The following is a 21,004-nucleotide window of genomic DNA, read 5'->3' on the forward strand; positions in this document are numbered from 1 at the left end:
ACCCACTCACCCGCGTCAACTTCTTTGTCCAAATCCTTCTCCTATCTTTCCATCTGAGTTGTTTTCTTATCAACATCTTTTTCAATCCAAATTGTATATGTTTTAGAAATTAAACCTTTTGTTTCAGCTTGCTCCTGGCTCAACCTTTGAAATGTGTTTAAAGGTCTAGCTAGGGTCACCTCATACCCAGATTTCACAATAAAATGTGTGACTTGTAAATATTGACAATATGGGATATTTATATCACTTACATTATTACATGGTATAATTTGGTATGATTTCAAATTGGTACCAAGGAACAGCTGTCAGAATTGAATAATCTCAGCTCTTACCTACGGTGGACAGTCACTTTGATTATGTCCTAGGGATAAATTCCTGATGATTAAAGAAAGTAGTTGAGGGAGAGGGTCTTGGTGACAGGAATTTAGAAAATTTGTCCAGAGCTGCTAAGGTAGTCTGGATAAATGACCACCTTTTATTTTTGGTGACTTAGGTTTCTTTTTAACTCAACCATGACTAAGAATAGCCATACTTGGGCTCCAGTCTTCTTAGAATTTTACCCCATGTTTGGGTGGTCTGTTGTTAGCCTAGTTAACCAGATATTAATGCATAATATGCATAACAATAATAAACCAAATTAGGGAAAGCTAGTCCACCCCACTTTTACAGAACTTAGAACTCACCCTTGGTCTTACATGTCCATATGAATTTTAATACTGCACCCTGCCATATTTCTGATCTCATGCCAGGGATACCATCAGAGATGTACTGAAAAAAAAATTACTGGGAGGACATTTGTTTTTACCAAGGCTGCCCTACCTAGCCAGGTTATTTCTTATTTGTTCCATTCTTCCAAGACTTTCGTCATTTTATTTCACATTGAAGGATCACTTGCCTTAAAATTATTTTTGTTTCTCCACAGTATTTATTCCCAACTATTTTAAAGATTCCTTTACCCATTTCAGTTTATGTAGATGTGACAACAGTTGGTTTTGACCCTTTTGGGAATATTAATTCCTAAAATTTCAGATTTATCATAGTTTATTTTGAAGCCTGATTCAAAATCCCAAATTGCCCAAATTCCAAAGTTCTGTAATTTGTAACGAGCTTTCTGCCTCCTGCAGATATAACAAGATGTTGTCAGCATGAAAAGCTATTATGTGTTTAATCCAGGAAGGCATGCTGATGCCTTTTACCATGGGACTGTTTCTCACACTCACAGCAAATGGCTCCATTGCCAAAGCAAACAACAGGAAGCATAACAGCCATCCTTGTGTTGTACCCCTAAACAAAATAAAAGGAGGGAGGAACCCTCAATATTTACCTTACCTCCCTTTTTTCAAAAGCTGCCTACCACTCAGCACCTTCCCTCTTCCCAGGTGGTCAGGGGGATGTTGCATATAGGAAATGACAATACTTCCAGAAAGAGCTGTCAAAATATTCTGCTGACGGAGTGCTCTTATTGACTAACATGCTGGGTGCTTCATACGCTTAATATAATTTAGTACTTCTATTGCAAGTAGTACTTGAGGACTCTTACAGAGAGATTAAGACTCCATTGTCCTAGATGGTACACAAACAAGTGTCCCAGAGACCTCACAATCTAGACAATGAAAAAAAAACGGAAATGGGGAAATAGAGGCGGGGAAGGGAGAACAAAGAAATGGTAGAGAGAGGTGCATTAGGTATTTTTAAATTCCTGCAGACTTAGATTAATGAGAGAGAATTTTGATTCTGGTTGAGATTATACACACACACACACACACACACACACACACACACACACACTCATTCTCTTTCTCTATGTGCTATATATAATTTTGAGACAACAAATATTTACAGCAGTCCCAAATTGCACCTGATGATGCAATGGATGCTAAACCCACTCCTGAACTACCCAGGGGAATTTAATTTATGGTCTAGAACGATAGGCAGGTTTTTTTCTTGACCCTGTAGAAAGGGAGAAATTGAAGTCAGAGTGACCCTGGTGGATAAGCAGCTAAAATTGTGAAAGTGAAAAGATTAAAGATCACTGTCTGTTAACTCCCCAGTATAGGGGAGGAAACATTGAAAAAGAGAGGTGATTCCTCCAAAAGCCCTAGCAGTTACGTGGTGGGGTCAGTTTTTAATTCTCTATCACATTAACATTGTGTCTGGAAATGGCTTTGATATTAATGCGTTTCTCTTGTTTCCAGGCTCGTGTCATGGCAACTATTGGAGTAACTAGAGGACTTGGAGACCATGACCTGAAGGTGCATGACTCCAATATCTACATCAAACCTTTTCTGTCCTCATCTCCCGAGGTACACCATCCATGTTTTTATTACATGGGAGTTGAAGAAAATTAATTAAATTAAGCGCACATTGTTCATCCTGAATTGCTGTCAACTGTGGACAATGTCCAGCATGTTATTTGATCACTTAAATAAATGTGTAAATCAAGGGTGGAAATAATGACAGGATTGATGCCATTCGCTACATAGTAATGTAGTTTTCATTCCTCTTCCTGCTGCCCCAGGAATATACACATCCCTGTCAGGCTCCTGATGCCTTTCCGCCTTCTAAGTGTCATGGTTAATGTCCTTCTGCCCGAGGGGCATTGGATGTGACTCTGCAGCTGCTTCATGATCAGCCCACGGATTCACTCTGCAGTGGCGCAAGATGTTGTTCTTCCCCCTATGTTTCCCTTTCAGTGACCGAGCACACCACTGACACAGAATTTAAAGCCAATGTCAGCTTATGAAATAAGAGAATAGAAACTAGATACTGGAGTCCCTGATTTCTTGCATGGCAACATGGAAACTACAGCTTGTACACAGCACAGAACCCCAATGTCTAAGGAGGAAAAATAGCCAGGGCGCATCAAAATAAGCTCCACACCTGCCCTTGATCCACTTCACTTGCAGACCCAATACTTAATCTTTAAGGCCTTCAGTCATTTGGGACCTGACTTCCAGAACATTTTCAGTTCATCACTATCCAATACATGGTAGCTGATGGTATTTGGAGTGAAGCACTCCAGAGCAGGAGGTAGGGCATTTTCGGTTGATGGCCCAGGATGTTGCAGTGGCCTACTGGAGGTTCTTAGAAGGAGACTGAGCCTGGCTGTCCTCAGAGCCTCATTGAAAACTCCTTTTTGCATAAACCTCCCTGGAATAACAAAATATATGGAATTAGTAATGAACATTATATTTAAAACAGTAAGCAAGACAGATTAAGCCTACAGAGCTGAAGAGTAGAATCCATTGTGAACACACATGAGGAGTCTTATTTACCATGGGTCAAATCCTGAGAGTTCTGCACTTCCCACTGGCTTCAGCAAATATTCAACAGTTGCCAACATTTGACCCAGCAGTTGAGACTTGCGTGCTATGGTGCTGAGTGCCCTAGCAGTGACTACGGAGAGGGAGTGAGCGAGTTGTGCACATACTGAAACGTAATGCTGCTGCCAAACTAACAAGTCCTGACTAAAAAGTGCTTCCACTGAGGCTTCAAAGACAGCTAGAGAGAGATTCTGGTCACTTAAAGAAAAGAAGTCTATTGACAGCCACCCATCATCCTTCCCCCTCTCATTCTGCTCCTTTCCCTGGTTTTTTTCAGTGTATGCCATCTCTGCTGTCCCAAGCCAGGGAATCAGCACTTCTGCCCTCATCATTGTAATAGATTTGGTTTGTGCCAGTGTAATGCTGCAATTCTACCTCTTCTTTTTGGCACTCCAAGACCCGGCTCTACTATAGTATCTCTGCAGGATCAACCTTGCCAATCGCTGCAGCAACATTCATTCATGCAATATAAAGATCTTGGAGATTTGTATCTTGCATCTTGTAGGTTTTTCCAATTTGTGTTTGAATTCCAAAACGTGATGCGCATAACGCATACTCTAGCTGAGTCTCAGACTCTGCAAGTGCCTGATCAAATGGCAGCAAAAAATGTCCTTGTTTCCATAGTCCTTTGGCAGTTAAGGCTAGCAGAAATGTCATAGGGGCCAGTAGCAGGAAATGAAGAATATCAGCCCTAGCAATCTTGAGATAAGCCAGCAGAAATCAAATTCTATGTGAAAACAAATACATGTGCCAAAAAAAAAAACCATCACACCGAACATTGCTCTTCTCTCAGATATTGTCTCTATATTGTCAGGAACCTGCAATACATCTTGCAGACAAAGCTATGTTAAGAAGCAATGCCCTGTGCTGCCATTTGGGGAACTTGCATTTGGAAGTAAATTAAGTAGTAATAATACTTGCAACTTCGATAGCACTTCCTCATCAGTAGACCTCAAATAATTATATAAAGGTGGGGAAAGATAATTTCCATTTTACAGGCTGAGAGTCTGAGGCATAGAGAAGTTAGTCACACAGTAAGTCAGTGACAGGATAGAACTACATCTTCTGACTTCGGGTCCTGTGCCACGGCCACTGGCCCCTTTCCCAGGCCAGGGGAGAACATGGCAAATTTGTTTCAAATAGTAAAACCAAAGCTATGATATAAGGTTGCAACAGAAACGCATCTGAAATCAGAATCTAAATATCTGAAGAAGCAGACTGACTCTAACTCCAGAAGTGTAGGTTTAAGTAACTTTTGGGTGGAATCAAATTTTACTATAATAGACGTACCAACCCATGAGAGGAGCAGACCCGTAACCAAGTCTGACAGTCAGCCTTCGGTGATTCAGCTGGTATGAGACAACATTTGAAAGACTTTCACAGCTCTAGAAAACTGAACCTTACAATGAACTGGAGAAGCACAAAGCAGACTTACCAGAGCTGAGGAGATCTCACATTGTATTACATATCTATTTTTCATAGTGAAATAATCATTTGACAAATCTTAATATGAAATTCTGGCAGTAGAATTCAATAGGAATCTTGTCCCTGTATCTGGGAGGTAAGATTTGGTTTTAAGATTCTTCAAATGATTACTCACCCATTTGTTGGAAAAGGCATGCATCTGATGGCGCCATTTGGCCCTTGTTATTTCACCTGACCACTTGTCTGACTGAATGATGTGGAGAGGGAGAACTGAAGAACCTTTTTTCCCATAAAGGCTGTGCTAAAAGAGCTTGCTGAACACTTCACAGTATGTAAAAGGAAATCACACAACGTTAGACTGACACCAGTGTTTGGTAGAAAGCTTTAGGACTTCCATTTAAAGGAACAAGTTGGGTAAATATTTGGAGAGGGACTGTATGATTCAGGAGAATCAAGGTGATTTCAGGAATAGCAGGTCAAATCTGACTGGCTTGGAATTCTTTTAGGCTAATACTGTCAGGGAAGAAATGAAAAATGCAGTAGATGGTCTTACACAGTGCTTGGATTTCTCAGAAAGCATTTGAGAAAATGGTCTGCCTCGTAGGTTAATATAAAAGACAGAGCCACAGAGTAAGTGGAAAGTTGGCACAGTACACTGGAAATTGGCTAAAGGGCAGGAAACAAAAGGTAGCAGTAAAAAGCTAAAAGGAGGTTAATTGGTGAGTGCTGCAGGGAACAGTGTTGGGACCAGTTTTTCATTATTTACATATAAGTTACTTGGAAGATAGTATAGAAAGAGATTTCCATGTGTGCCAATGAAACTGCTTTGGATAACTGTGCACGTATAAGGAACAATACAATTAAGAAAAGATTTAAATTACTGAAGTAGCCATGCTGATAGTAAATGCAGCTGAAGCTGAATGTAGAGTGTTGTCTGTCTTGGCTTGAATTCCATTGGGCCAGGCTGGTTCAGGACCATCTCAGGTGGCTGCAGGCTACATGTCAGTTTGCTATGAGTTGTTTTCAAGCAAGAGTTGGCTGGCTCGCTTAAGAACACGAATGGGATACCAGATCAGCTGTGGCTCTTTCACAAGCCAAGTATGGCCTTTTGAAGGTGGTGCATAAGAACGGCCATACTGGATTAGACCAAAGGTCCATCTAGCCTAGTATCCTATCTTCCAACAGTGGCCAATGCCAGGTGCCCCAGAGGGAATGAACAGAACAGGTCATCATCACGTGATCCATCCCCTGTCGCCCATTCCCAGCATCTGGCAAACAGAGGCTAGGGACAGTATCCCTGCCCATCCTGGCTAATAGCCATTGATGGACCTATTCTCCATGAATTTATCTAGTTCATTTTTGAACCCTGTTATAGTCTTGGCCTTCACAACATCCTCAGGCAAAGAGTTCCACAGGCTGACGATGTGCTGTCTGAAGAAATGCTTCCTTTTGTTTGTTTTAAATCTGCTGCCTATTAATTTCATTTGGTGACCCTGAGTTCTTGTGTTATGAGAATGAATAAATAACACTTCCTTATTTGCTTTCTCCACACCAGTCATGATTTTATAGACTTCTCTCATAGTCGTCTCTTTTCCAAGCTGAAAAGTCCCAGTCTTATTAATCTCTCCTCAAATGGAAGCTGTTCCATGCCTCTAATAATTTCTGTTGCCCTCTTCTGAACCTTCTCCAATTCCAGTATATCTTTTTTGAGACCACATCTGCATGCAGTCTTCATGATGTGGGTGTACCATGGATTTATAAAGAGGCAATATGATATTTTCTGTCTTATTATCTATCCCTTTCTTAATGATTCCCAATGTTTTGTTAGCTTTTTTGACTGCTGCTGCACGCTGAGTGGATGTTTTCTGAGTACTATCCACAATAACTCCAAGATCTTTTTCTTGAATGGTAACAGCTAATTTAGATCCCATCATTTTATATGTATAATTGGGATTATGTATGTATGGTAGATCCTGTTGAGATGTAACCACAAACCCGACCCATCCTTTGTATCACCGATCCAGGATTTGGCACTGGAGTATTTCCTCAGCACACATTAAGAGCTTTGCTGAATAACAGAATGCACAATCCATATCCAGACAGAGTGCATAACTGAGCTGTAGCACAGAGCATCCACGGCTAAACCTTAGCAGAGGTCTGAAGACCCCAGTCATTGTGTAATTCATCGAACCTGCCCTCTCCTTGCTGGCTGGCTGTGCAGAAGTGACCGTGCTGCTTTGTTGCTGGCTTTAAACATTCCTACTTTTGGATATGAAGTTGCAGAATGGGCTAATTAAGACAGAGCATGAGGTAGATCCCAAATTGTCCATCCTTCCTGATGACATTGGAGGTGGACGGAGGGTTTCCTAAATGCATAGAGGGAGCAGGGAGAGTAAAGGAAGTGAGAGGGAGTGGAAGCCATACAGAGAGTCCGCTTGCATTGGGAAAATGGCTTTTGCCCAGGTTGCCTGGTGGTCTGGCCAGCCACCCATGTCTGTGTGAGCTGGAGAGTTCTGTATCCATTTGAAGCGCACGCAAGTTTGAGTGATTTGTGTCACAGCCATAACATCATTTAAATCTCATATCTGCTGAATTGCCTGAATTATTATTGAGGAAGGGCAGCAAGCAGGGGGTAGCTCAGGGCTTTGGGGAAAATGGCTGGTGAGATGGAGTTGATAAATAGCTCTCGGCCACATAAAATGTATATCGTGTCATACATGTGCCACATGAGAATGCTAGTGTCATGTTACTCCTCTGTAAAATTGCAAATAACTAATACAAGAAGATAGTATTAAAAATGAGAACTGGAACAGCTCCGCTAAGTGGGAATGCATCTGGGCAAGACAGCCTGCCTCTGAAATACTGTGATTCTCTGAACAGCTCTAAATTAACTCATGTCTATTAGTGCTTGCTAGCCACCTGTAGATGTATTTTAGAAAACTGAAGGAAAAACAATAAATATTGTGGCCACCCTTAAATACTTTACTTGTCAACCAGGTGACATCACCGGGACATGGCCTCTGCTTGGTATACGAAATAATATGAATATTGTAATATCCTACCTATCTACAAAGGTTTGGAAAGTTTATAAAGCTGGCTACTTTATGACAGTGAGTAGACAATTAGATGTGATAATCATTCTTTGGGGGAGAGAGCCACATCTGACAACTAACCCAACCTCCTTCCATAACTTCACATTATTTTCATTGAACTGCATACCAGTCAAATAGCTGGTTCTTTGTTCACACCATTGCCCATACCCCTTAACTACTGTGCATCATTAGGTGTCTGTCAGTATCCATCTCCTTGCCATCTCTTCAGGTTTGAACATGTCAAGCTTAGTCTTTCCTCATAAAAAATAGCCGCTAGTTCCTAAATTAGCTATATTATCTTTGCCTGAGTTTTCCCCAAAACCTGAATGTTCTTGTATCAAAATAGTCTCTCTTCTCAGTAATGTACACTAGAGTCTGCGGAAATATATATCTTGGGCCCTTCATCTGCTGCATCAGCTATAGTTTTGACAGGATTCTATTGCCTTGAAGCAGCAGCCATAGGCTCCAATCTTGCTCCATAGACATCAGTGGGAGATCTGCTATGGACTTCAGTACGAGCAAGGTCTGGCCCATAACATTTTTCCCCAGTGGTAGCAGGAGAGGATCTGTTACTTTAATTTGAACTTTCTTTATCTAGGTGAGGGAGATGGGGCAGAGATGGATTTTAGAAAAGTCTTCTGATTTACATGTGTTTTGTTCTGAGTGATTCACTGCTAAGTGGATAATTAACATTTAAGTATCTTACTGTCTGTGTAAAAGTAGCTGACATCCAAGAGATCTGACTTCCAAATGTTTTTTTTGTGATGACCATCATCTCGGCCAATACACTGGCAGTTGAGCTGGTGACTTCAACAAACAAAGGCATGAGCTGCTACACTTTGCACTAAAGAGCCAAGGTTCTATAATGTCGGGGGCTGCAAACACTAGGAGGGTGGTGAAGCACTGGAATGGGTTACCTAGGAAGGTGGTGGAATCTCCTTCCTTAGAGGTTTTTAAGGCTCGGGTTGACAAAGCCCGGGCTGGGATGATTTAGTTGGGGATTGGTCCTGATTTGAGCAGGGGATTGGACTAGATGACCTCCTGAGGTCTCTTCCAACCCTAATATTCTATGAAACACTCGTATCCTCTGTGAATTGGCACAGAGGTGTACCTGTAACACACAGTCTCCATAGACTATATTTGCTGCTGTGGAGTTGTATTTCTGATAGATTTGAATCAGGAGGTAAAGACAGTGGGGAGTGTTCTAGGTTGACTTTTTTTTTTTTTGGCTCATCTCAAAAGTCCTCACTCAGATAGACCTTAAATAATAAAGCAATTGATACATTTTACAAATGACCCTCTCTCTCTTTAGAGCAAAAGGGAAAAAACTGTGAGGATTAGCACTGAGATGGACATGATTGTTTCTCCTGTCCTGGTTGCGATCCCATAAAAATCATAATTACATTGAAAGGTCCAAGCATTTTATGTGTGTTTCCTGCTCCTTGGCTCCTAATGAGAGAATGTGCCAAGAGAGAATGAAATCACTCCCCATCTTCTAGCTGTGCCAAGTACATGTCCGAACAAATTTGTGGAGCACTGATGCTGCTCTTGAAGCACAAGGATAAAACAGCATGTGTGACCAGGTGCACTGTTCCCAAATTCTAATACAGATCATCATTTCTTCTTGTTTACGTTCCAAGGTTGTCACACGTCTTTCAAATTACTGGTGGGGTAATTAAAGTGCTCTGTGAGTGGTTCCCAAGGATTCCAAGTTTTAGTTTGGGGAATTAAAGGAGCTGGCGGTTTGACAGTTGGAATGCATGGCAGGCTGGGAGAAGACTTACATCCAACAAAAGACTCATTTGAAAAACTTGCAATGACTCAGTTAACCCCCTGATTTCATTATTTAGACAGCTCAGTCAAGCAGGGGGTTACGGGAGGCCATTTTAAACATAGGATGTCAGATTGTTCAGCATCAGGGGCCAGTCTGAGAAGTCAGTTCAGTTCTTAGCTATATGACTTCAGCCTTAAGTAACAAGACCAATGGGCATTTTAGGGAATTAACCTAGTATGGAAGAACCTTTTCCATTAATATTTTATGTGGTTCCTTAAATTGGCCCCAGTCCAACAAATCACTTAAGAATATGATCCATTCACTTCAGTGGAGCCACTCACATGCTTAAAGTTAAGCATATTCTTAAGTTCTTTGCTGGATCACGGCTATAGAAAAGACTTTAGGTAGCAAATCCTTATACAATGCACTGAGCACTTCAGAACATGTGCAATTTATTGGGCATAGTTAATGGTTTCTGGGCAAATAGTGAAAACAGTTATTAAAAATTCATCAAGTAAATTATTAAATTCTTATTTGACCAGCTATCCCAATGATGGAGAATAGCCAAAATGCACAGCATGGCCACAAGAGGAGAAGGGAGAGGAATAGGTTTGATTGCTTTGATCACCGCTGTCAGCACTACATAAATGCATTAGGACCCTGATTCAAGAACAGTCAAGTCTGTTCCTATTCAGGTCAACACTTAAGCACCTGATTAAGTGCCATCCAGCAGTAGGGTATGCTATTTTGAATTAGGGCCTAAGAGAGATTGCCAGCTCCATGAAGAAGTTGCCCTACTGAGTGCTGGGGAGAGCAAAAGTGCGACGTGGGGGTATTTGAGCTCCCTTGCCTAAGTGGCTAACTCAAGATCATCATCAGCAGATTTTCACAAGAATTGGAATATTTCCTCCTTCATCCGAGTCAATGTCTCTTGTTTTGTGGTTATAGGTGAGAGTCTACAATCTTCTGCAGTATGAGCACGGACCAGAGGATGTGCTGATCTTAGCTACCGATGGACTCTGGGATGTATTATTAAATGAAGAAGTGGCAGAAGCTGTCACAAACTTCCTACCAAACTGTGACCCTGATGATCCCCACAGGTTTGTGCTCTTACCTGGCCGTTCAGAGTTCCTCTGCCACAGCAAGCGTGGGGTTTGTAACTCATTTGTTTCCAGAGAGTAGCCCGAAGTGAATGAGCTTCTCTTCTAAGTTCTTCTGTGTCTTTATGGCTAGGTTTGCAGCTTGGAGACTCTCAAAGGGGGACTTATCAAATATGGATTAAAAACCTGCTGACTGTATGGGGATAGGCAGGGGATTACAGTATCTGGGCGTAGGTTCTATTTTTCCCACCACACTAAAGCTGTGTGGAGACCTCTGCTCCTTCTAGAGAGGGACATGGCATATTTGTTTGTCTGGCTGATCGTTTCCTTCTGGGAAGCCATTTCCCACTTAAGAATAACTTTCTCTTTCCCCTGAGGAAGTTAGCAGCTGCAGTGCCTCAGCACCAACCCAGATGACAAGAGGCTTTGTTGCTAGGGAGTGCTGGGAGGAAAGGTAGTTGGCCCACCTTCCGCTACCGGTTCCGAGCATCTTTTCCTCAGTGCAGTCACCTGGTGCAGGAGCCTTGAGGCTACGTATGGGTTTTGAATGTGGGCTCCCGTAACGTTGCTCATTGTGCATTCACTGTACTAGTCATGTTATGTTCTTAAAACCAGTCATGTGGCCAGAGTGCCAACGGCTGGATAAGTTGAGTGAGAACAAGAGATGAAAAGTTTGATTGCAACCCATTTCATCAATTATATTCGCTATTTTCCTGGCTTTATCGCCTCTTCTTGGTCAACATTGCTCTTCCCAGCATCCTATTATCTAGCAATACAAACGTTCCTGAAGAGTTAAGTTCCCGAAGTCAAGTTCTCCCTTGAGTGAGTGGGTCAGTCTGTTTTATTGTGAATATCAGCGTGAAAGGGGGCCTCATTGTTGCTTCCCAAATTCAGGCCCCTTGATTTCTGTGCCCAGCCACCCTTCTCTCCTGCGCCATCCCCTCTCCTGGGTTGCATTTTTCCTTTTATGAAAACTCCCACTCGAATACAGCAGAGAAAGGAGTTTTTTAAACATTTTTCACTCGTTTCCCTTGTGTCAACTGGGAGGGCAACCCAGTGTCAGACACAAAATCTGGGATATTTCGGCACGCAAATGAAAATGTGTGGAAAAATGCATAGCGCTCTAGTTACATTAGTATATCGATGGCAGTTGGTGTAGGAAAGAGGAAAGCAAGTCTGAAAATGCTTCATGTGTTTGTTTCTGAACCATCATCTTTTCAGGCTTCGCCCTGTACTACCACACAAAGGGAAAACGGGGAAGATAACCGTGGGCAAAGGCACTCTGACAGCCACTTGGGTTTTTAAGTGACAGCCATTCTAGAGAAAATTGCAAACAGTATTTTCTTATACTGACACTTACAAACATGGAATGTAAAATAGCATTTCACTGCAAGTGCTGGATTGTCAGGTGAATGGATGATTAGCGTGAAGCTGCAGCTGTGACATTCTGACCTTCACAATCTCCTCTCTCCGAGAGATGTGGTAGAAATGAGAGAGCCTGGGCTGCTTGACTTCCCTACGGCTTATTAGTCCCTCTGCAAAGATAGATAGATGAATAAATACTAGGTTTTGCAGGAAAGGCCAGGGCTACGGCATCATACAGCCTGCCCAAGAGGAGAAGCAGCAGCATATGCTGTACAGCCAACACAAAATGGTGCTTTCATTTAAAAAAAAACAAACAAAAAACCAAAGTCTAGGGATGTGCCAGCAGGATTGGGAAAATCCATCCCCCTTTCTCCTGCCCTGTTCCCAAAGAGGTAAATACCAGCCAAACCAAGTGCTAAAAGGCTCCCCGAATACTGTAGTGACCATTTGTCTCTTCTATAAATAAGTTTTTTCAGGGGTTGCTTCCTGAATCTCTGAACCTCCCCACCTCTCTGGGACTTCATTCACCCAGCTCTTGCTTCCTCTCTCCCTGCACCACACCTGCCACACCCACCCATCCCAAAAAAGGGAGAGTCTCACAAGAACTGTCCACAAAACCTGGTGCTGTCCTTCTTATCATGGTTGCTTCTTGCTCACTGCTAGTACGTGCACATGGTACTACTGAGTGCTGACTCCAACTTGCCACCGCAATGGGATGCAACAGCTGGTCATGTGGACATCCAACCCACCAACATGGGTTGGGAGGAAGAGAGGCTGGGTGGGTGAATAGTGCCTAGGAACAGGGCCTAAAAAATAGGCACTGACTACATAAGAATATGCACACTGAATGTTAAACTGAGGGCCATACATGGGGTTGGGAAGGAATTTTCCCCCGTGTCAGATTGGCAGTGACTTTGCGGGGATGTGCATTGGCTTCTTCTGCAGCATGGGGCATGGGTCACTTGCCAGGATCATCTGGGTATATCTCACTAAATCAACTCCCTGCCACTGCAGGGGCCTCGACCACTGGTGCACCTCAGTTAGAAATAGGGGTTGTCAGCAAAGCTTAAAGTGAGCAGGGTGACTCAGCCAGTCAAAAAGCATAGAGAACCCTAGGGAAAGTCTCCTGGCTGGTGAGAACATACTGATCATCTGAGTCTGAAGTAGTGCTCCATGGTGGACAGACAGAGAGCAGTGTTGACCATCCCCCATCCTAGAGAATTTTCCTGTAAGTTTTCTCCTCTTTTCAGGGCATGATTCTATTTGCAACAGTGCAGGAATATGCCCGAGGGGGATGGAGAGCTGGGTTTTGTGTGGCATTCAGCTTAGAAACAAGTTGTTTGATTGTTGATTTCCCGGTTTTGGCATGGCTGCCATCTGTATTTAAACAAGCTTTCCCAAAACCTTTGTTACAAACTAATGAAATCCTGTCATCAGTTAGTAGCAGACCTGGAACTTCTCTAAGCTCCGGTGAGGGAAGTAATGGAAAAAGGAGGAGGAATCAGTTAGGAACAGAGGGATCCTTAGAGTGTTAGGCGATGGCGGAGGAAGAATGGACAGGGGTGGGGTCAGAAAATACCTAACGGAGCTTTGAGGTGCCTCATCTGTTTGATAATGTGGGGGAGGGAGTTGCTAAACAATATATTTAAAGCTTTATCCAGGGAATCTCAGTTTAGCTGACATCACCCAGTTAACACTTAAGGCCAATTTTTCAATATCCGAGTTGACATCAGCAGCGCTATCCAAGGACATACACGTACCCGGAATCATGAATAGCCTATTGTCAATTAACAATGGAAAGGAAGCATGGTCCTGAGGGTGTCACTGGACTGAGATCGGATTTAATTCCTGGCTCTGCCACAGACTCCCTGTGTGAACTTGGGCAGGTCACTTCATTTCTCTGATGCCTCTGTTCCCCATATGTGAAATGGGGGTGATAATACTCCCTTCCTCCCACTCTGCCTGCCTTATCTATTCAGATTTTAATAGATTCTGTACAGAGACCTGCTACATGAGTGTACAGCAGCTAGAACAATAGGGTCTTGATCTCTGTGGGGTCTGCTGCCATAATACAAATAATGATGCCCACCTATTCAGCAGCTAACCATTTACAGTAGGTCTAATCTTTCAATCATTCAGAAGTTGATAACTTCATTTTTATTACCGTAGTGCCTAGGGGCACTACTCATAGATCTGCACCCCATTGTGGTAGGTGCTGTACAAAATCAGGAAAAAAAAGGTGACAGTCCCTGCCTCAAGGGGTTTACGCTCTAAATATAAGACAAGATACACCAGCTGATGGATATAGACAGTTGGGGGAGTACAAGTAAACCATGGAAACAGTATTGGTCTGCATGGTAGGCACTGGTCTGTGCATGCCAGCAGCCTAATCATTGTGATGTTTTTTATAGGTATCATGGCAAGGGAGAGTTTTGAGGTGGGATACGAAGGCAGATAATGAGGCAGCTTTGCCACACATTTCTTGCACTAAGAATGAAGATTCTTTGTTAAATGTCACCAATGAGTTAGCTGAACTAATTAGTAGAGGTCATTATACAGTATACAAAAGATTAGGGATCCTAAGAGGAAAAGCAGATTTTCTGGGTCTCATTCTGATCCATCTAACGTTGGTTTAACTCCATTAAATTTAGTGAGGTTACTCCTGATTTACCCCAGTGTAAGTCATACCAGAATCAGGCCCTTCTTTACTTAAGTCTCAGAACAAACACATTTATTAGTGTTTGACCTGGTGTTCTATGAATGGACATCTGAACTGAATGTTAATTTGTTCTTTTAAGTAATTTTGTGCCAGATCATTTAGGGACTTATAAATAATAGTGGCAAGGCATTTTTCATGCCAGCTAGCAAGAGGTAATTAGAACAGCCTTTCATATGGCTTACAATGATATTTATGAAAATTACCTTGCAGAATTGCTCTTGCTGCTTGGTTATAAAGAATATTTAAAGGGTTTAAAGTACTTTGTGAAAGATTTTACCTAATTTACCTCACAGTACTCCAAATGAAGTATAGCTAATGGATTCATGATTGTATAGCAATCCTGACTATGAAACAGTGTCCCATTCTTCCGAGTAGTCAGTTAAGGAGAGATCTTAGGTATTTATCACTTTGCAAATATGTTTAAAATAATGTTGTCCAGCAAAATTCCACGTTATTTGAGAAGTTTAGTAACCCAGTCTATGGTAAATTCATCAACTTGAATTTTTAAATGACTGGGAATGTGGAAATGAGCCATGGAAGAAATTGCATGGGTCCTGTGGTACTTTCCACGTTGTGGTCATAATAAGAACCTACATGTTGGGTGAGATCAGTGGTCCATCTAGCCCAGTTTCCAACAGTAACCAATAGTAGAAGCTTTTGAGGAAGATGCAAGAACCACTAGAGTAGGCCGTTATGGAATCATCTATCCACAGGAATGGTTTCTTACTAACACCCATTAATTAGAGGTTGGCTTATGCTCTGACACATGACGGTTTATATCCCTTGCAAAACTTTTGGGGCTTTTGTTAATTTGTTAATTCTTAGTTTTGGAACTCTAGATGTCTCTCTGTTATTATATAAATGCATAATTCTGTGTTGAATGCTAAAGATGGGCCCAAACTGCAAAATACCTATATGCACTCTTCCTAAAATGAAACAGTTTTCAGATTCACCTTCTAGTTCATCCCATTACAAAAATGGAACCTATTGTGAATTTCAGATCCAAGCTTTCCCGTGTTTCAGGCATAGTCTGATATGAGGTTTTGGTTCTATCTCCTCTTTAAAAACTATGGCAGTGCAATCATATGAAAGTGAGGTTGATTCATGAGATAAATTGAAGAAGTTTACATTATCATGTGGTACCTGCCACATTGTGTGTCTTCATCCTGATCCCACTGGGCTCTAACAGAGGTCACCTCCTATATCCTGTCCTCCGACTTGCCATGCAAGTGAAATTACGCAACTGTTACTAATTTTAAACACAGTGAAGTGATGATGGGAAAGCCATTATGTGGCAAAAGGGAAAGAAAAAAGAAACAACAGAGGACAGAGTGAGACATAAGACTACGCTTCAGGATTATTATATGTTAGAGCTGATGCTCTGCGTCTCCCCAAAACAGATGACGTGATCCCTGCCCCAAGGAGCTTATGCACTGAGACGTGAAGTAACAAGACAGTAGGGAGGGTTGATCACTTTGTGATTTCCCAGTGAGGGCTAACCTGTGGCATGATGGAGTAAGAAAGGTGGGGGGGGGGTTAATATTTACACAAAATGGACATCTTAGCTGGCTAATTTCTTGTAGGTGGTGTGGCAGAAATGGGCCTTAAAGGGGAATATGAATGATGAGTGGAAGGTGGCCTTGTAGATCAACTCAGCCAGTGTAGTCCATGCATAGGGAATGGTGGAAAAGCGTGAATGAAGAAGACAATGAAGGAGCATCAGTATCATACTGTTTCCTCATATGAGGCTGATACAGCTTAGGCATTGCAGCTGTGCTCCCTGATCGCCACTTCAAAAATCATTCCTTCTCACCTTTCCTCCTATCCTTCCCCATGTCCTGTCCCCTCTCTCAGGCTGTGGGGATAGGTAGGAGGTTCTGGGGAGTCATGCTACCTCCTTTGTGCTTGGGAGGCTGGCCAAGCAGGCCACACAGTTTGCCAAAGTGTATTTCCCCCACTGCAGCCATTTCTCTGCAGTACTCCGCTGATCAATACTGAAAGCTTCAGCAGGAGGAAAAAAATACTCTCAGATCACAAAAGTTGCATTCTGGTGCGGCTCGTCATTGGGAAGAAGTACTTTAAGACTACTTCTCTAATGCTGTCTTGACAGTTGAATCCCAAGTTCACAGCATTAGTGGATAAAGCATTCGATAATGGACTGCTGCTGCTATTCATCTCCAAGTGCCAAAATCTCACCCCATCTCCTCTGGTGCCCCGCTGAACAGCAGGGCTCTAATTCAATTCTGTATTGGAGGAGGAATATGTTCCCTTTCTACTGTCTTTACCTACTCTGTTTTCTTAGCTTCAACATCCTCGTTTTCTTGTGTATTTCATATTCTCTGTATGAGAATCTCTGGTTTATTGAAGGCTTTTGTAATCTTGTCATTTCAGAACACCATTTTAAACAGGAAAGCCCTTCAGCTTTTATACAGGAGCTTAAAAGCAATACTGACTCCTTTGTGTTCTTGAATTGTGGGAAGCCTTTGTAAATTAGGAACAGGTGAAAGACAAAGTTTCCCTTTCACTGGCTTGCTGCCATTTTCTTCTCCTAAATTCTGGCAAAAATTGAGAAATCCTTGAAAATATGCTCTTAGCTACAACTCTCGTTGAATGTTTTTATTCACTGCATGTCTGATACAAGCTCTGGGTGTGCCATGTGCAATTTAGTTGTTCTTTAGCCTCGCATAGGATGTTGCTATATGGAAGCTGAGGCGTATGAATGGCTATTTCTTTCGAAAATGAAATTTCATTTTGTATTAGGGCAATGGGGTCAGTGCTTCTTATCTCCTCTCCCTGTTCTTCAGGGTCTTTGCTATTGAACAGACCTTGGCAACTGCAGCATGTGTGTGTGTCTGAGAGAGAGTTTGTGACGATTTCATTGCCTCTTGACTTGTGTAAAATGACCCCTAGGCCCTTTTCTTATCACAGAGAGGAAATCTCTTGTTAAAACTAGTGAGGCCTAGAAAATCTTACCAGTTTCTCACTGCATCACCAAAGCGCACAGTTCTCTGCTTTTAATCCGTTATTTGCATTTGACATTGACCCTTCCTTTACATTCCAATTTTCAATCCCCGTTTACTGTGCAGTGAAGTTCATATTGTATTGTAAAAATCCCTTCCAACTGCTGAGTCATCGTGTAGTGTGTCTTAAGATTTCCTGGATGGCTGAGACACCAAAAAGTGTAAAAATGAAAAACAGTAATAATGACCACAATCATACTGTTTCTTGAGTATTCATTCTTCACCAGTTACATACAATCTTTTCTGATTCAAGCTTTGTGCCATTAAATAATGCATTCTCAGCTTATTCTAACCTCAAATCCTGGAGCAACCATCTCTTGTGTAATGAGCGCCCTGCCATTTATGATCATTTGAGGTGTCTGCTCTTTTTCCTTAGAAGAGTTCTGGTGCAGGTCACTTCCCCAAAAGGTTTCCCTGGAGTGCTGCCCTTAGAACTGGTTTGGGGCCTGGTCCCTTGTACTTTGGGTTGTTCTAGGAAGGGATCCCTCACAGTTGGTGGGGCAACCTACCTGACATCTATGGGGTTTGCCGTGATGCCAGAGTCTTTGGTTCCTATTTCCTGTATATTTTGGCCAGTGTTTGGCGCTGATTTTATTATACAGCCCTTGGATACCTTCCCATCCCCAAAACACGCACACTCATCCTGCTCCTCCTTTCCAGGCAGAAGCAGCCAGGCATTGGGGAAACGGGGATGACAGCTAATGTAACTAGGGTTATGTGGGATATTCTTCATGGTAAATATTGCATTGGGAACAGAGGTACAGTTGAGCAAGGACTCATGCTGTAAAAATAACACTACTAAGTAGCTGATCTTTCAGACTGAGGGCTAAGTATCTGAGAAGTTGTAACTGAGCTGCTTTCTCTTGAAAATGGAAGTGTCCTGCACTGTTGCTCCTGTGCCATTGTGATCAGTTATGTCATAATCCTCAGGAAGGTAGAATCAGTCCTGTCGAAATCACAAGTTAGCCATTCAGGGATTTGTTGTTGTGATCATTCCTCTAAGTGTCCTGCAAATATGTTTTAGTGTAATGCAAAACTGCAGGCCTTCGTGGCTGAGCATATCATCATTGAACTGACAGCATTTCAGTTACGTGCAGTGTTGTTGTAGCCATGTCGGTCCCAGGATATTACAGAGGCAAGGAAGGTGAGGTAATATCTTTTATGGGACCAACTTCTGTTGAAGAGAGAGAGACGAGCTACACAGAGCTCTTCCTGCTTTGGGATCTGAAGAAGAGCTCTGTGTGGCTCAAAAGCTTGTCTCTCTCTCCAACAAAGTTGGTCCAATAAAAGATATTACCTCACCCACAGTGTCTCTCTAACATTTCAGTTATACATATTGGCCCTGACTGAGTTCTGCTAAAGAATCATGCAGAACAAGAGCTGGGCAGGGTGCAAAGTTGGCTATGTGCCACCTTTGTGCTTCTGGGTATGCTACTATTTAACATTCTTTAAAAAGGTGTTTGACACTTACAGTCAAGGTTTTCAAAAGGGGTTTAGTGATTTTTTGGGGTGCTCCATATAAGATCCGTCACAGAGGCCTAATTTTCCGAGGGATGTTCAGCACTTTCTGCAAATCGGGCAACCTTAAGGTGTCTCGACTTGGGCACCCAAAATCACTAGTCACTTGTGAAATACTTGACCTAATGCCTTAAAATTTGTAAAAAGCTTAGAGATCCTCGGGTGCTAAATAATTTTTACTAGTAGTCAACACTTGTTTTTTGATTGCTGATGAATGGCATCTGACAGCTTGTCTTTGTATCTCACAAATGTAAATCTCATCAACTGTGAAAACACATTCTTCATAATACTACCAGCTGTGATCTCTGCATGCTCAATTTCTGCAATGTAACCGTGTTCCTCCTCCTCCACAGATACACGTTAGCAGCTCAGGACCTGGTGATGCGAGCCAGGGGAGTGCTGAAGGACAGGGGCTGGAGAATATCCAACGATAGACTGGGCTCAGGAGATGACATTTCTGTCTATGTCATTCCTTTAATACATGGAAACAACTTGTCATGAAAGTAGCACCGACAATGATAATGGGAGGGTGGTCTTTTTAGGAAGAGCCTTTGAAAAGACATGATGTTCAGATCTGACAAGGACAGTTCTGATTGATGTAATTTAATCTAAACTCATGCTGGAAGGTGATATTTCTGCCCAAAAGGTAGGGCTCTGCACATATACTGTACACGATTAAAGGTATCTCTTAAGGTTACAGCTTCCCTATATTAATGGGTTTTGGTGCTTAACAGGAATAGAACTTAAATGCTGCTAATATATTATGGATTGGTGGTCCCTGTATTGTCCCTCCAGGTGAGGACCCCATTGTGACCTGAAACAGGACTTAATCTTTTTCAGTTTACCATGTGGCTTGGAACAGCCATTTTCAGTTGTGAAAGTAGAAATGGGGATTGAAAGCCAGTGACTGATGATTGAAGTCATGGCTTTGGGATGGATCATTTTAAAAAAAAAAAAAAAAAAAAAGTTAAAACTTGATCTGACACTTGATGTAATTACACTTGCGAGTAACTGTCATTCTTTTTCCATGAAGAACTTCCAAAAATTGTACGTATATGATTGAATTCTCATTTTTCCCACTTGAACCCCCTTCAGAACACTCTAGAGACTTTACAGCTCCTTATTTCACATGCTTTGGTGGCAAAACCAAGACTGTCCTTGTGACTTGATCTAACTCACCACAGCCAAGCCATCTGCAAAAATTGCCTCGGCGAGTAGGGCGCATTGTGTTGATACAAGAATAAATCTTGCAACAGGAATTGTTTGTCAAGATTTCCTTTGCTGTGTAACCATGATGCACCAGATCTTACTTGATGCAGAGTTCCTCTGGAAGCCAAGGTTTCTTTGGGTAGGGCTACCCTGCAGCTCAGGTAGACTGACTCAAGCTCCTAGTGCGCTAAAAATAGCAGGATAGACATCTCAGCTTAGGCTGGAGCTTGGGCTTTCAAGTCTAAGAGGTTCATGGGCTTGAGAGGCTGAGCTCCAGCCCGAGCCACAATGTCCCTATTGCTATTTTTAGCCCTCTAGCTCAAGTCCATCTGCCCAGGCTGGGAGGCTTGCTCCCACCTGGAGAGTAGACATACCTTTTGGGACCTGGGATTTTAATTTTTTGGCTGGTTCTGTCTGCTTTATCATGCACCCTATTGAAAAGATCACTGGACGTACAGC

At 42.3% G+C, this 21,004-nt stretch overlaps 1 protein-coding gene across 1 annotated transcript in view; it reads left to right on the forward strand.

Moving 5' to 3' along the window:
• PPM1H (protein phosphatase, Mg2+/Mn2+ dependent 1H) overlaps window positions 1-20,033 on the forward strand; it is a 213,877-nt gene extending 193,844 nt beyond the window's left edge. Inside the window, exons 8-10 of the mRNA XM_084617301.1 lie at window positions 2,196-2,303; window positions 10,563-10,714; window positions 19,690-20,033. Coding sequence (XP_084473427.1) covers window positions 2,196-2,303; window positions 10,563-10,714; window positions 19,690-19,837 — 408 coding nt within the window. The 3' untranslated portion in view covers window positions 19,838-20,033. The remainder of the gene's footprint in view (window positions 1-2,195; window positions 2,304-10,562; window positions 10,715-19,689) is intronic.
• The last annotated feature ends 971 nt before the right edge of the window (window positions 20,034-21,004 follow it).

Source organism: Lepidochelys olivacea, assembly GCF_965140295.1.
Source record: "Lepidochelys olivacea isolate rLepOli2 genome assembly, chromosome: 1".
NCBI lineage: Eukaryota > Metazoa > Chordata > Testudines > Cheloniidae > Lepidochelys > Lepidochelys olivacea.